Raw genomic sequence first — 17,026 nt, forward strand, 5'->3', positions numbered from 1 at the left:
ATGTTTGCAGTTACATATTAACAAAGTCATAGTCATGTATATTTACTAAAAACAAATGTAACACAAAAATCTATCTTGTTTTGTTGTGTTACTATTGACCCACCTGTGTATTACTTTCGTCCCAGCTGATAGGGTCAAAAGTAACAATTCGCTACTTGTTCAAAGTGGAATTATACTGTATTCATTTTAAATTTGTTCAAAAACTGTACCTGGTGTTGATAGACCACACTTGTGAGTTATTGACCACAGCAAAAATATATCTGTCTAAAAACATTATTTTTTTAAATTACGTTTTTCTGAAAAATGGTATTTCGCCCCTGCTCTCCCCTTTATTTAATATAACTCTGTTTATGTTCGGCTGAAGTCTGAATTCGACAGTATTTCATGCCATAATACTAATGTATTGTTAATAAATGCAGTGTTTTATGGCATTTGTTGATGTTCACAATATATAAAAACACTTAAATGTTCAGTTAAATGTCTAGTGCGATGTTTTAAATAATAAAGATACTCTAATGGCGAGCTATGAAATAGAAAGATTGTTAAAACACTTAAATGGTTTAATGACAGCCTTACAAATCATGCAATTCATGTGTTAGTGAAAGTGATATAAAAACATGGCCTAAGAATAAACTACAGCCAATGCCTTAATTTGTTTGAGTGCTGTTAAAATTCAGAATGCTGATTCTCTGCAAGACTTAAATATAACACAAGCTATACAATAGCACTAATATTTCCACCATACCTAGTGGTTAGCTGCACATATTGCATGTCAAATAAAGCTATCGTTCTGACATGAATCATCAAGTAGGGCTCGGGTACAAAAAATAGTAATCTAGTTGCTTTTCAGCGATGCCCTGAGGAGCTCTAATAGTTCCGTAAGAGCCAGGTGGGTGCAGATATCCCTAACTGGCTGAAATAAGCCCACCACCACGGTTTCTCAGTCCTTTCCTCGCCATTCTCTCCAAGCTCTCTCTGGCTGTACTGCTCGAACTGATTGAACGGATCGAAACGCTCGTAGTTGTCCAGTTCAGGGATGTTGAAGTAGTCGAGAGAGGGTTCTTGCGGGACCTTTTTTAACACAAAGTCCACCCGGCCCACCTGCAGGTTCCTCGGTAGGTTAATGCGCTTCGATACTCTCGAGTAGCCGGAAGCAGCTGCAGTCACAATGTGGACACCGGGGTTTAACAGTCTCCAGTAATCGCCATCCTCAGCTGTAGAGACAGACAAAACATTCACAGTTCTTAAGTCACACTGGTATATCTGTATCAATAGCCATCAATACATTGTATGGGTCAAAATAATGATTTTTTTCTTTTATGCCAAAAATTATTAGGATATTATGTAAAGATCATGTTCCATATATTGTACATTTCCTACCATAAATGTATCAAAACTTTATTTTTTGCACCCTCAGATTCCAGATTTTTTGGAACAACTTCCAGGTGATGGATAAATCTAATTTTTTTAAACTGACCCTTATGGTTTTGTGGTCCATGGTCACTTTGTGCAAAACTTACCACTGAAAAGACTTTCATACATTTACATTATGCATTTGGCAGACAGGGTTATCCAAAGCAACCTACAGTGCATTTAAGCTATACATTTGATCAGTTTATCAGGGCTACAATAATAAATGGGTATTTCCAAATTAAACTTCTTTTTATGTTTTACTCTTACCTGTAGTGATGTCATGTCGCATGCCCTTAACAGATATTGTGGCTCCTTTAATGCCATTGCCGTGTTCATCTTTCACAATCCCTTTTATACCTTTGTGGACCTGCAAGGCAGTAATACACACTCTAAAAGATGCTGGGTTATTTTCAACCCAGTTTTGGGTCAAAAAGGGACAAACCGAAACTTTGGGTTCTAATTTAACCTATGCTAGGTTGTTTCAACCCAAAATACTACACTGTAAAAAATTTTTTGCACATTTTGGGGCGGTTTTCCGGACAGGGATTAGACTAGTCCTAGACTAAAATAAATGTAAGAGCTGTTCAAACTCAAAACATCTTGTACTGACATATCTTAAAATACATCAGTGATCTTTGTTTTGCCTCAAAATGCACACAAGTGATGTTTTTAGTAAGGCATGTTTTTTAAAAATAGTTATATTTTCTAATTAAACTAATGTGTAGTCCTGGATTAAGCTAATCCATGTCTGGGACACCACCACTTTAAGTTTAATCAACTAGGATTTACGCAACCTATCACAGCAAGTCGTGTTATAGTCACAAAATATTTTATTAATTTATTCGTGTTCAGGACACAATTTTCCGCTTTTTTCATGCCATTGAGCACAAATGTCTTTTTTGTGTCACTCAGCACAAATTTCTATAAATAGTTTTTTGTGTCCGTGGCACGACTTTCTTTTCCGTGTTATTTTATTTATTTATTTTTTCATAATTTTTTCCAATTTTTTACAATTGTCGCTTGGGGTTGAGGTTAGAATCACTTTCTGTTACATTTCAGACATCCTAACCCGAACCCCAACTCTAACCCCAAGCGAAAATAGTTTTAAAATCGGAATAAAACATGTAGAAACCAATACATAAAATTACAACCCAAACCCAAAATCTAACCCCAAGTGACAATGATTTAAAAATAGGAAAAGACAACGAGAAAACAAAATGTAAAATGACACGGAAAAGAAAATCGTGCCACTAACACACAAAAAAAACTAATTATAGAAATTCTTGCTCAATGGCACAAAAAATTAATCAAATTAATCAAATATTTTATAACTATAACATGACTTGCGTGAGATTGGGTAGGATTTACAAGTCATTTCAAGTATCTTAACAAGTGATGAATTGCTGTAACTTATTAAATCTAATTAAGTCCAATTTGCTTTAGTTATGTCAACTTTATATTATAAGTTACATCAACTCATCACTAGTCAATACAGTTGAAATGACTTTGAAATTATCCAAACCCCATTGTTGGGTCAATTATAAACATTTTCTGGGCTAATTTAACCCAAAAGCTGGGTTTTCACCTTTCTGACCCAAGGACCAAGGCTGGGTTGAAAATAACTCATTATACAGTAAATCAAACTGAAATGATGAAGTTGATTCTCTTTATCCGTTACCACTTTCCTTCATGTATCACTAGTGTTGTTCACAGGTTAATTAAATGTAAAAACAGCTGTTATCTCAATGATTTATTGAATAACTTTCATTGGTCCTATCTTATATGATTCAGATTGGATTGAAATTCAGACTTAAAGCTGGTTGATTTAGTCATAACCACAAGCAGCACATTTTAATATACCACTTTTCTACATTTATATATTTAGATGAACAGAATGATGAACTCACAGACTCCATAAAGCTGAGCAGTGCCTCTTTATTCCTGCGCCACTCGGGGTAGAGCTCCTCTTCAGATGGGAATTTATCACAGCCCAATTCTACGGTGATCTCATAACAGTTACTGTGCAGGTAGTTAAAGTCTGACATTCCTGACACAGACAGATATGGAGAATTAAAAGGTAAGCACATGTGCACACAATAGCACACAAAACAAGAGATGTCAAAAATATGAATGTTTCTTTAGAAACTTTTCAATCTGACATGGTTTGCTCATATAATAAATTCATTTTTACAGAAAGTGTTTACCTCCAGCAAAGCTGTACCATTGTGCTCCATTGGTTATCCCTCCTTTACTGGCAAACGCGGCTCCACATCTCTCTGTGTCACTGTTGGACATAGTAGCATGAGCATCCGCATAAATCCTAGCCAGCTGCCTAAAGATCTAGAAAATGTATTTGTTAGGCAATCACACTTATAGACGTGAGTATCGACACTAGAAAAATGTATTTCCTCACTTGTTCATCTGGTGTGGGAGAGAACATTTTGTCTTCATGGGGGTTTCTAGAGAAGTCGAACGGGTATGAGATGACCAGTTCTCCTCCATGCATACTGGCAGATATGACAAAAGGAATGGACCTGATCCACTTCATTACAGCGTAGGTCTCTGGTGCAACCACCTGAAAGTAGGTAAAGCCTTTGCATTACATTTACATAGATGGGTATTTCCCAGAATTCGGGCCTATTTATGTCCACAGGGTGTAATTCTATTAAAAACTAATTAAATCTAATACATTTTAGCACCATTAATTAGTATAAACAAAAACAAGCCTAGACTTTTTTATGGCTTACTAATAATTTTATCACATTTTATTGTTTTTTGTGGTACAATATCTGTGTTTTGGTGTTGTCCTTCACCAGAGTTTTCACATGTTGTGCCATAAACATTATTTATCACAAATAATATATATAAAATGTTACTTGAACTACATGCACAGATTAAGCATATATATGCATTTTGTACTTTATTTTGCTTAATTTCTACTTGTCATGGTTTAGCTGTCATTACCAACACGCCTTGCATAAAGGGACTTTCCCACTGTTTTTCATCAAAAGTTCATTTGGTAGCCATGGTAACCTAATGACATAGTGGAGCACATGTATTTCAAGCTGCAAGACTGATTCCTTGATGTCCAGAAAAGTAAGTAAATCTACTCTTTATTCTTTGTTTTGGGCATGTACACGTATTATGCATCATTACCATACGCGTTGTATTTCTGTATTTTTAAACATTTTTGAAATATTTTTATCACTTTAATAGTTAAAATGGTGTACATTACATGTAGAAAGCTAGATACACTTGCTTAGTCATCATCTTAGCTTGTAGGGCTAGTTATTTTTGACAAAAATGTCATTACCAGCACAGTCATTACCACCACCATACATATTTTTGCCAATAAATTATGTATAAATTACAAAAGCATCCTACAATTATACATTTCTGACAATGTTGGACAGTCTAAATGATCACTATTAAAAAGTTCTGATATATGGCATTCACTTAAATAAGCTTATATTCCAAACCAAGGTATATTGATAAATCAGAAATTTAGATACGTAAATGACTATAATTCATCTTGTAAAAATCTCATTAAGTTAAAGATAAATTAGATTCCATGTGAAACCACAAAATGTTTTAAAAGCACTGATTTATCATTTAAGTTTTATTTTTTTACATATATTCGATGATGTGATGGTAAAGACACATTTACTTGACATTTTAATTTTTAAAATGGCAGCAACCCAATTTGGCCCTTAATCTGAGAAATACCCAGAAATAGATTTTATGGAGAATACATTTTTATGCATGCATTGCTATAACTTTTTGTTTACCTGAGATTGTTATGTAAATATGACAAAAAATCTAGTTGTACTGTAGATCAACAATACTGTATGTTTAATAATAATGACACACTGATGGATTTTACCTTATTCATCCAGTAAGAGTCAGGAATGGGGATGTGGTCACTACGGAAATGTCTAAAGCGACGACGATTGTAGAAGATGGAGGTAAGGTCAGGAAAGTTGCGGTTGAGATCGAGATTCTGTGCATTGGTCCGACCGCTGGTCCATCCATTGAACTCATGGCCCTATTGTTTTAGAAATCGCAACAAATAGGAAGTTGCTGTGTTCAAATAGTTTTTCAGAAACATATCTATGAATTTTACATGTAGGCCTACATGATGTAAATTTACAACACTTTCAGTACTAACTGTATACTGTCATGTACCTAAATGTACAGATAGTAAAACAGGAAGTCAAATATTCAAGTAATAAAGATGTTTCCAGTAAGTAAAAGAAAATATGCAAAGACAGAAAACATCAGAACCAGGCAAAGATATATCTGTTAAATGAAATTATTAACAGTTTTATCGTCTCATCTGAGATACAGTTCACATTAGCTAATCTAAAATATTTTTTGGAGGAAATTGAATTAAACCGATTTACGGATATGTGTTCAAACATCACCCGTGGTGATTAGTTTAGAAGATTAAGATGAATCTATAATTGGTTTACCAAGCAAATGTTAATGCAAAATACTACCAAGTGTTACAATGAAAAGACATTGCAGGCAATTAAAGTGCCCATTAAAATTGTTAGTCAAGGGCCTCCCTCTACCAGTTGTCCTTTAAGTTCATACCGTAGCTCAATTATTGTGCCAAATTATTGTTTGATTTGTTATGGTTTTAATTTGGTATGAAAAAGTTTATCTCTTTCTCTCTCTCTGAGGGTCTCTGGTGCAGGGAGTTTGCTATCGTCGGTCAGCCGACAAACAAACAGTCAGACAGACTCGTCTCGGATATGGACAACATATTTACTTCCTGGTTGATGTTTTCGGGGTCGTTCCTATCAGCTACCTCAGAGGCTGCGACCTCATAGCCATCGGGGTTCATGGAGGGCAGGATGTGGATGCGTGTTGTGTTGATGAGGGTCTGAATCCTCTCATTGCCCAGCAGGTACTCGGAGCACAGATACTGGGCCAGGTATATCAGCAGCTGCCTGCCCAGCACCTCATTTCCATGCATGTTCCCAATTAGCTTTATCTCTGGCTCCACTAGAGGGCATTAAAGAGACAGATAAGAAGAAGAACTGACAAAACTATGAACAACAAACGCAGTTTCTGGTACTCACGTGGGTCATGTTGTCCAGGGTTACTGGAGAATTCAATAACCAGCAAATCTTTGCCTTCCACACTGCGTCCGATGCTGTATGTCTGAGAGATATGCGAGCATTTAGCTGCCGTCTTCTTGAGGACACTGAACATCTGGGAGTTAGAGTGATAAATGAACTGAAGGACGGTGGAAAGTCCACCATCAGAAATGTTGGCAAAAGTCACTTCCTGCTTTGCTGAAGGGAGTATGAAAGACAGCAAGAAAAATTACAGTTATGTGAAAACATAGATTTATTATAAACCCAAAAACATCAACAACCGAATATTTACAATATTTCTTATAAACTATTTTGTATGATTTTTAAAAAGAATACGTGAAGCTCCACTCTTTTGGTAACTGTATGTATATTTTATTATGCATAATGAATGATTGATTTGTATTAAAGTAATAATCACAGTGTAAAAAAGTTGATTCAACTTGTCTGGTTGCCTTACCGTGGGTTCACACCAGCCATGTTTGAGGCGCCAAATTTGCGTCCACCACGTCTAGTTTGCCGCTTGAACATTTTGAGTTTACTCGCTTCATTTGGGCGTGAAAGCCGCACATGAAATTCTAGTCATCGAGACATTCACGCGAAAATTTGCGTCATGGGAGGGGCTTCTGTGACTTTGCTCGCTTCCTGTAATCACATCACTACTAGAGCAAGCTCCTGATTGGTTAACGCGGCACATTTATCCGCCAAAGTCCAAATATTTCAACTCTCGCGCTAGAGACCTCCAGACGCCCGTCAATGCGTCTTTACATTGACTTAACATTGAACCGCGGCTAGTGTGAACGCAGCATTAAAAAATTAATTAAGTTAATACAACTTAAATAGACACTCTACTTTTTTTGAAATATGCTCTTTTTCCGACCCTCTTAAGTTAAATATTTGATTTTTACTGTTTTTGAATCCATTCAGCTGATCTCCGGGTCTGGCGGTACCACTTTTAGCATAGCTTAGCATAATCCATTTAATCTGATTAGACCATTAGCATCACGCTAAAAAATAACCAAAGAGTTTCTGTATTTTTCCTATTGAAAACATGACTGTTCTGTAGCTACATCATGTACTAAGACCAACAGAAAATTCAGAGAATTTCCCAGAATTTCGAGGATGCTACGTCATCGACATCTGTTGAAGAACTGTTCCAATGTCAAGGATCCTCGGAATTCCAACCAGGGACTGAATCCTTCGTTCAAAAAAATCCCATATACAGGAAAGAATGCATATGTGTAGCCTTAGCGCTCTTCTCTGAAATCACCCACAATCCAATGCGAGCATCATTTTCACTGACGTAAGAAGGACTTTGCTGCCGTACCATATTACGCAGGGCCTGAAAATAGTCCCCTTGGTATCTTTCAATAGCAGGGGACTATTTTCGGGCACTGCGTAATATCATTGAGCCTCTTGCAGCCATGAAACGGCAGCAAAGTCCTTGATCATTGCGCCAGAATGAGAGTGTAGTTCATAGCCATATCGGCCTGGAAAATCGCAACTTTTAATTTTCCGTCGCTCTTACAAGACGATGTAACTAAGATTCAAGTTTTAAATAGGAAAAATATCAAAAAACTTTGGTTATTTTTGAGCGCGATGCTAATGGTCTAATAAGATTCAATGGATTATGCTATAAGCTATGAAAAAAGTGCTACCACCAGACCCGGAGATCAGCTGAATTAACACGAATCGATTCCAAAACGGGAAAATTAAATGTTCGACTATAGGGGAGCTGGAAAATGAGCATATTTTTTGTCCATTTAAACACATTTTTATCACAAATACTTATTTTTAAGTTGAATTAACTCAATATTGTAAGGCAACCAAATAACTTACTAAGTTGAACCAACATTTTTATTTACAGTGTACATTCAACTCTTACCTTTTAGCTGTGACAATGGGTCGTAACAACCCTCCTCGTCACCAACAAAGAATCGGTCACAATCCAGAAAGTACGGCCATGCCATTTCAATGGCTTCAAAGGCATGAATGCAGCTCGTTCTCACCATCTCACACGAGCTACGGCATGGCTTAAAAATCTTGCCATCTTGACAACGGGGGGCCAGCACTGAGCAGCCCAACAGACGGATATCTGGAGTACACTCTCCTTTCAGCAGACTCTGGATCACACTCAGGAGCAGGTACTCTGCACCCATCTCTAAATCCTGCCGTGTACGGTGCCCCACAATGTTGGGGAATGTAGTGTAGCTGTACGTAACATCCTGGCAGTAGCCAAGCACCATCTCTATGCACTGCACTGGGGATGGGAGAGAACAGATTTGCAAACTAGTGTAAAATTATTATATTATATTTTTCACATTTACTGAGTAAGGCCATGTCTAAGATGGAGTGACATCAACGAGTGACATTAAAACTTGATGTTTCTAATGTCATTCACTAGTTCGCCTGCGCATTCAGGCCGGAAAAAATTGCAGCTGGACCCGGAAGCCTGAAGGCTGCCTTATATACGCCCATAATGATGATTGACAGGCCTGAATGTTAAGAACTACGATATTTTAGCCTGGATTTCACAGTAGGGTCACATTTTGATTCACAATTTTGGAGTTTAAAAAAGTTTATAAATGAGTCTTTAAATCCACTATAAAATATAGTCAATTAGTTATTGTAATTCAACATGAATAGAATACTGTACTTAAAGGGGACATTTCACAAGACTTTTTTAATATGTCAAATAAAACTTTGGTGTCCCCAGAGTACATATGTGAAGTTTTAGCGCAGAATACCATATAGATCATGTATTATATAACATGTTAAAATTGCCACTTTGTATGTGTGAGCAAAAATGTGCCATTCTGGGTGTGTCCTTTTAAATGCAAATGAGTTGATCTCTGCACTAAATGGCAGTGTCGTGGTTGGATAGTGCAGATTAAGAGGCGGTATTATCCCCTTCGGACATCACAAGAGGAGCCAAATTTCAATGACCTATTTTTTTCACATGCTTGCAGAGAAGGGTTTACCAAAAGTTACTGGGTTGATCTTTTTCACATTTTCTAGGTTGATAAAAGCACTGGGGACACAATTATAGCACTTAAACATGGAAAAGTCAGATTTTCATGATATGTCCCCTTTAACAAAAACTTATTTTATTGGAAATCTGCACCTGGTAAATGGACTGAAACTGCATAATCTGCAGTGGAATGTTTTTAAGATTAGGTATTATATTGGAGGACCTGGTCATATATTTAAAATATTATACAGAGGGGAACATAATACTTTATTTGAGCTGTGGCCCTTTGAAGAAATCATGGATAAACCCTTTAAAATCTGATAAGCCACTAATTCTTGACACTAAATCACCCTAAGGCTTTGGCGATATATTATGACTTTATCTGTGTCTTTGTCAAACGAGTTCTATCTTGCAATGGCATTTGGTATTTGAAGTAGCCTACCTTTTAATAAAACTCCCCAAAATAGCAATATGATATAATTATGTATTATATACAAAACAAATACAAAACCAGACTCAGCATGCACATTATGATAAAAACAAAATTCTTACGTCTGTCTTCTGCAGATGTTTTGCATCTTCCTGAAAAACAATGATTTACAGAGGATGTTACCGCCGGTGAAGTCATCACAAAGCGACGCTAGATGGCGGTAGAGTACGCAGTGAAAAGAAACCAATCTTTCTGCACAAATGTTATTGCGTGACAGTGTCTGTGTGTTTGTATGTTTACATTACTTGTGGTGCGTGCATGTTTGCTAATAAGAGCACAACATTTTACTTAAAAACTACACTATAAAACGTAAAACATTTTAGCACATTTGGCCAACATACAACTTAATATTATAGTGTTTAAATGACTGTTTTTTTACAATTAGCCCGTCCATCCATGAAGCTATTTGTTAAATAAACATGAATAAATTTAAGTTTTATAGGAAGGTTATATATGTGTATGTGTTCCTGTAGCATAGCTGAGCAAAAGGTTTTGGGTTTGATATCATACTTAGGCTATATTCACACACTGTCAAAAAAGTATAGTTTGAATGCACTATAACTAAATGTATTGCTAAATGTCCACAAATTAAGCATATTTAGATCAAAGTTTTATGATGAGATAAAAACTTAGTAGTAAAGTATTCTGTATTGGGTCCAATACAAAAAGCAGAAACTACTATTTACAAAATATATTATCTGAACTTAAAATTAATATAGAATGACAACACATAAGAAATATGGAAATGGTCCTTTAAATGTGATCATAGGCATATGTTAAATTGTGCAACGCTCATTCAATAAATGTATCCATTACCTATTGCTTCTTCATCTGGTGTACACCGCCGCGGGAGGCTCCAGCATGTCGCTAAAGCGCTTAAAATGATAAAAACCGTAAGCATTTTGTTTTCTATAAACGGAATGATGTGGCAGTCGGTGATCATTTTCCGAAAAGTTAAGCAACCCCCATCGCTTTGGGGAGAGTCTTGAGCACCAGAGCCGAATGATCAAATTACAACAGAAACTCTCTCGCGCTGTAGGCGGCCTTTGTCTGGGACTCGCTGTAATTATAGTCGTTTTATAAAGACTGCCATTTACTCTTCGGTATAGTCTATACTTAGGCTACTCAGAATCATTCAAGTACTTATTTCTAGGTTTTCTTGTGAGAAATAAACTTCCGTTACGTTACGTCATTGTAAACGCACGTGCACACCTGGCTATAAATACCACATTTCACAATTTACACCAAAATCTCAGCCATGCAATACAAGAAAGTGGTGCAACGCATAAGTGATCATAACAGTTTTGTACAATAAAAAAGATTAACACTTTACATTTATGTACTAGGCTATTAATTATGTTACTTTTTAATAGCTACATTACTTCATATATCTTGCATACATTTACATTACATGAGTTTGCAAAACTTCTTGTTCTGAGGTTAAGAAAAGACAATCCAGTGACTGACAAATGCTTCACCTTCTGTGACAATCCTCAAAAACACTGTAGATACTTTTATAGACTTTTAAAGACTTCACAAGTTGTAATGGTTGCACAAAAGATATCATGTAAAGAGTCACATTCCATACAGAAAGAAAGCTGTTGTTTTTATTTATTAAGAGTATTTTGGGCCTTTTAAAAGTTAAAGTCCCAAAAATGTAATCTAACTATTTATCCATGAAGAGCAGTATTTTTCACAGGCTTGTGGCCTCACAAAGATATAAATTAATTGGATGGTATTATGTAAGCCATCATTTGATTTTAATACTAGTCCACTTTATGAAACAATAAGATCTGGATTTTTGCCATTAACGTTAATTGACTGCACATTTCCCAGTATGTCCGTTGTTTTTTTATTGTAATAATTATCCTTTAGTAGCTTGGTAACCCTCTGTGTGTAATATTCATTTGCTGTGTTTGCTGGGCTGCTCTGAACAGAGAGTGGGTATGAGTTCTGTCCCAAAATCCTATTCCGCACACCAGCGAGGGCCTTTTTATATTGTTTACGCAACAAGGAGTAGACAAAAGGGTCAGAGGCAGCTTTACTGTACATCAGGCACTTGCTCGTGATTCCCCAGTCATGGTTGATCTGTACAGAGAGAAGGAGCTCAGTCAGCCTATGGGAACAGAATGAAAGTAGATAAATGTCATGGTAAACAACAACTAAATACTTTATGGCCATGCTGGAAACTATTTAGAATAAATTAGCATATCGTTTCTGTGATACCACTGGTTATTTTATTTCCATATTACATAATACATTAAAGGGACACTCCACTTTTTTTAATAGGCTCATTTTCCAGCTCCCCTAGAGTTAAACATTTGATTCTTACCGTTTTGGAATCCATTCAGCTTAGCACAATCCATTGAATCTGATTAGACCATTCACGAGTTCACACTTACAAATAATTTAGAACAGAGTTATTAATATGCGTATTTGGCGTGCTGTCCGAGGAGAGGGCTCCGAGCTCGTTAATGGACTGAGCCCGGAGCGCTTCCTGGTGGGGAGAGGGTTCCGGGCTCAGCCTTAGGCCCGAACCCAGAACAATCCCCCCTGTTCTGGTTAGTAAGGTAGGGATGGCTCCCGCGAAACTGACGTTTCGACACTGTGTCGAGATCCCGAAGCGTAAATGTTTCGAAACACTGCCCCGAAATGTGATTCGAAACACCCATGTCACGTGATGAAGTGATTCGAAACACCAAGCGGTGCATTTCACAAGTATTTCGAAAGGTGGCGTACCTGTCGAATCTGCGTCGAATCTTAAACTGACAGGGTAGGAAACAAATCTGACAATACATCATAGATGCGTTTTTGGCAAGATCAAATACTATAATTTACTGAAAAGAAGTAATTTTTCATCATATGTATGTAACACTTACAAAAAATGCATGCCAGCTAAAGTGTCCCTTGTGTGAGAATGTTTTCAAAGGCTGGAGAAATTATATGTAAAAAAGAATCTGATTGAGTTTATCAACACAGAACAATTTATATATTTGAATAAAGATCTTTATATGTAAACAATGTGGCATATTATGGCTTGATATATTTTATGAATCTCTTATTATTTATTTGGTATATCTCCATTCCATTTTTTTTATTAAATAGACCCGAATAGCCTATAGTTATTGACAATTGTGAGCCTTAAAGCTCATGTAGTTGTCAAACAGATGTTAAAACAACAAAAAGCATTTTATTATGATGTAGCACATGCATTTCCCGGGTTCGATCCTAAGATCTACGCATGAGAGTCGAGAGCACTATCCACTTTCCCATCCTATCAATTGTGTGTCAATCAAACAACATGTGGGATACAATTTGTCAGCGCTCGTCCAAAATCTTGTCAAGGGTGCTTCATGTAAAGACATGCAAACGACCGCTAGGTGTCAATGTGGAGGCGGTTTCGGATTGATGTTTCGAAGCCTCGAAACATACGGCACAATTGATTCAACTGTTTCATTGTTTCACGAAGCCTCGCTCTGCCCACCACTATAGTAAGGTGACTATGCAATCGTGCGGAGAAGGGGAGGTGGAGGGATGCTGAAACTATCGAGGAATGAGGGTGAGTTGGTTTCCAATCTATATAGGTTTCTGTTGATGCCGATCAGGTGGATAGCTGATTGCTGATTGTCAACAGCTGGTCATAGTTGAGGTGATTAGGTTGATTATTTGAACGTGTTCCTCCTGAACTTTGTTAATAAAACATTATTTAGCATTGCGCTAAAAAAAATAACAAAAAAGTTTCGATATTTTTCCTATTTAAAACTTGACTTTTCTGTAGCTACATTGTGTACTAAGACCGACGGCACATTAAAACTTGCGATTTTCTAGGCAGATATGTGGCTAGCAACTATACTCTCATTCTGGCGTAATAATCAAGGACTTTGCTGCCATAACATGGCTGCAGGAAGCGCAATGATATTGCTGCTACCCAGTCTCACGAAATTTCATGATATAGTCACGTAACTTTTTGATTCTTTTTTCATGATATTGTCAAGAATTTCCACGGGTTTTTTTTGTGATTGTAGCACAAATTTCTGTTTACATGTCATTGTCACGTATTGGTTACTCAACTGCTTTTTCCTATTTTTAAACCATTGTCGCTTCGGTTTAGGGTTAGATTTGATGTTTGCGTTAGGATGTCACATTAAGTATTGGTTTATACAATTTTTTTCGGATTATTTTTTTATATTTTCTGATTTTTAAACCATTGTCGCCTGCATTAGGGTTTGAGTTTTGGGTAAGAATGTCATTTTATGTAAATCTAACACTAAAAAAGCGACAATGGAAAGAAAATAGGACAAAACAGTTGAGTAACCAATACATGACAATGACACGTAAACAGAAATTCGTGATACGATCACAAAAAAACACGGAAATTTGTGACAATATCACGAAAAAAGAAACAAAAAGTTACGTGACTATATTACAAAATTTCGTAAGACTGGGCTGGATATTATGCGCTGGCCGAAAATAGAACCCTGCTATTGAAAGTTACCAAGGGGACTATTTTTGGCTGCTGCGTAATATAATTGCGTAATATTAAAAGTGAATGGATTCCAAAACGGTAAAAATCAAACGTTTAACTCTAGGGGAGCTGGAAAATGAGCATATTTTCAAAAAAGTGTAGTGTCCCTTTAAGGAAAATATTAACAAATTATATAATCATCTTTTGATTAGGGCTGCATAACGATTAATCACGACTAATCATTTGCAGAATAAAAGTTTTTGTTTACATTATATTAGTGTGTGTATTGTGTATAATAATTATGTATATATAAATACACACACACATTTATGTATAACTTTAAGAAAAATATGTATTTATATGTAAGGTATTTATATTTCTAATATATATTAACATTAATTATATATAAATATAAAAATGTATATACTCATGTAAATATTTCTTAAATATACATGCATGTGTGTGTGTGTGTATTTATATATACATAATTATTGTACACAGTACACACACTTATATAATGTAAACAAAAACTTTAATTCTGCAAACGATTAGTCGCGATTAATCATTATGCAGCCCTACTTTTGATATTATATTTTCATACGGTATCTATTTTTATTTTGCATATATCTGTGTTCGAATGTATATTAAGTATACATTCTAAAATATGCTTGCGGTTACAGACAATGCCTTAAAGAGATTCTTGAGTGCCTTAAAGACACCCAAATTCTGTCATCATTTACTCATGTTGTTCAAATATCTGCTTTTGTTCAACAAATTAAAGAAACTCAAACAGGTTCAAAATAAGATGAGGATTAGTAAATGATGATTTTTTATTTTTTGGGTAAACTAACTATCTCTTTGACACCTCAACCACTTTTAGACTAGAGTTATATAGTTTGTGGCTAATTGCAAAAGCCAATCAACGAAGACGCTTTTAGAAGTACAACAAGTATTTCCCATTGCATTCTTAAATTCCCTATTCCATTATAATATACGATAAGAGCGTAATACCGTGTAATGACGTAGGGGGCGAAGCACATAACGAATGACCCGATGAATATGCAGATTTTCTTGGTGGCTCTCCGTCTCCTTTTCTTTTGCTCATGTAAACACCGCTGTTTCACACTGAGAATTAAAGAAAAAAATCATTAATGCATATTAAGCTTGTGTTAAAAGCTATAACATCTATGGTGTTGTAAAAATCACTACCTCGGTTGAATGTTGACAAGCAGCAGGAGCGTCTGCACCGTTATAACGTCTATCCTATTGCAATGGAAGCGCGCAACTTTCAGTACTTTCAGATAAGTGAAGCACAGGATGAAAAGCGAGAGTGCGAAAGTAGATGAGTGGAAGACAACAGTAAACACCACGAACTGTCCTCGGAACCCTTCCTCTGCCAGGTGTACGGTGCATGAAGCGTAAACAGGGTTAAAGTCGACCCACGACAGGAGGAAAGCAGTGAGAGAGAAAGCGAGCGAGTGCAGCCAAGAATAGCTCACCATTAGTAGGGCATCTTTGTGTCTCATTTTGCTGGAATAAGTTAAAGGAAAGACCACTGCTATCCAGCGGTCTATACTGAGAGCTGCCATGCTCAACATTGTGTTCGTGGTCAGAAAAGTATCCATAAAGCTTACTGTATAACAAAAGCAGTCGCCAAATGGCTTTTGACGCTTCACGACCCCGAGCAGGGTGGAGGGCATGTTGAGGACGGCGATGAGGATGTTGCAGAAAGACAGGTTGATGATGAAGAGTCCAGGCACCTGTGCGCGGACCTCCGCGCTGCAGGTGAAGCATAGCAACACCAGCAAGTTCGCCGCGAGCGACACGACGGCGATTACGACGATTAGTAACTCCAGCGATGTTTCCAATAAGTTCATGTCTCTGTCCAAAGTCAATGTTGGCCGATTTGTCGCGTGCACTGCAAAGTGGTCCTCGGTGGGTCGCCTTCTCTGGTTTCCATTCTGCCGAGCGCTGTCCAGTGTGCTGAAGTGGTTTTTGAATGTCACATCATCAAGAATTAATAAAATGTATGTTTTGTGTCATTCATACATTTGTACGGTTTGAAATGAACCACTGAAACGCAAATTGTTAGACAGTGTAAGGTGGGTGGAAAGCCCGTGGCCATGCGCGAACCTTTCCCTGAGCGCGCCTGCTCACGTGCAGCCGGTTTATTACATGTGACGTTTCCTAGAACCATAGGCAATTTGGCCATGAGATATGGGATGCTGATGTGATTAAGAAAAAATAGGAGGACAAGAGTAAATTATTTGAGAGACTATGCATTTTGGAGTAAAATATATGTATTTGTAAAGTGCTTTGTGTGTTCACTTGTAATACTAGTAGTATCTTTTGATAAACATGAACCAAATTGCACACCACATTTTCTATTTACTTTGAGAAAATTGTGAAAATGTTTTTTTTTTATTAACACATGTATGATTTATCTTCGCTTCCGTGGACACATTTTATAACTTCTTTCCAGTAGTTATTGTGGTATTATAAGGCCACTGATATATGTATTAGTGCTGCATTTACACCAGTTGTTACCCAGTAGTTTATATGTGCTCCTTTATAGCACAGTGGTA

The 17,026-nt window shown here is 36.7% G+C and overlaps 2 protein-coding genes across 3 annotated transcripts; both read right to left on the bottom strand.

The window, feature by feature from the left end:
- Positions 1 to 539: 539 nt before the first annotated feature.
- cpz (carboxypeptidase Z) lies at positions 540 to 11,057 on the bottom strand. Of its 2 annotated transcripts, none has more exons than XM_055204964.2 (11): positions 10,793 to 11,057; positions 10,039 to 10,068; positions 8,401 to 8,775; positions 6,501 to 6,716; positions 6,227 to 6,423; positions 5,297 to 5,458; positions 3,827 to 3,988; positions 3,618 to 3,753; positions 3,321 to 3,460; positions 1,681 to 1,780; positions 540 to 1,214 (listed from the first exon to the last, which is right to left on the bottom strand). In XM_055204964.2, exons 1-11 carry the CDS (start codon positions 10,917 to 10,919, stop codon positions 868 to 870), a joined length of 1,992 nt encoding a protein of 663 aa, XP_055060939.2. In that variant the 5' UTR covers positions 10,920 to 11,057; the 3' UTR covers positions 540 to 867. The 2 variants fall into 2 exon arrangements, with proteins under 2 accessions (XP_055060939.2, XP_055060938.2); XM_055204963.2 differs by having other exon boundaries at positions 6,188 to 6,423.
- A 238-nt stretch (positions 11,058 to 11,295) lies between these two features.
- On the bottom strand, positions 11,296 to 16,622 carry gpr78a (G protein-coupled receptor 78a). Its single transcript, XM_055204965.2, has 3 exons — positions 15,651 to 16,622; positions 15,453 to 15,566; positions 11,296 to 12,092 (listed from the first exon to the last, which is right to left on the bottom strand). Exons 1-3 carry the CDS (start codon positions 16,316 to 16,318, stop codon positions 11,753 to 11,755), a joined length of 1,122 nt encoding a protein of 373 aa, XP_055060940.2. The 5' UTR covers positions 16,319 to 16,622; the 3' UTR covers positions 11,296 to 11,752.
- Positions 16,623 to 17,026: the final 404 nt, after the last annotated feature.

Source organism: Misgurnus anguillicaudatus, chromosome 3 (genome assembly GCF_027580225.2).
Source record: "Misgurnus anguillicaudatus chromosome 3, ASM2758022v2, whole genome shotgun sequence".
NCBI lineage: Eukaryota > Metazoa > Chordata > Actinopteri > Cypriniformes > Cobitidae > Misgurnus > Misgurnus anguillicaudatus.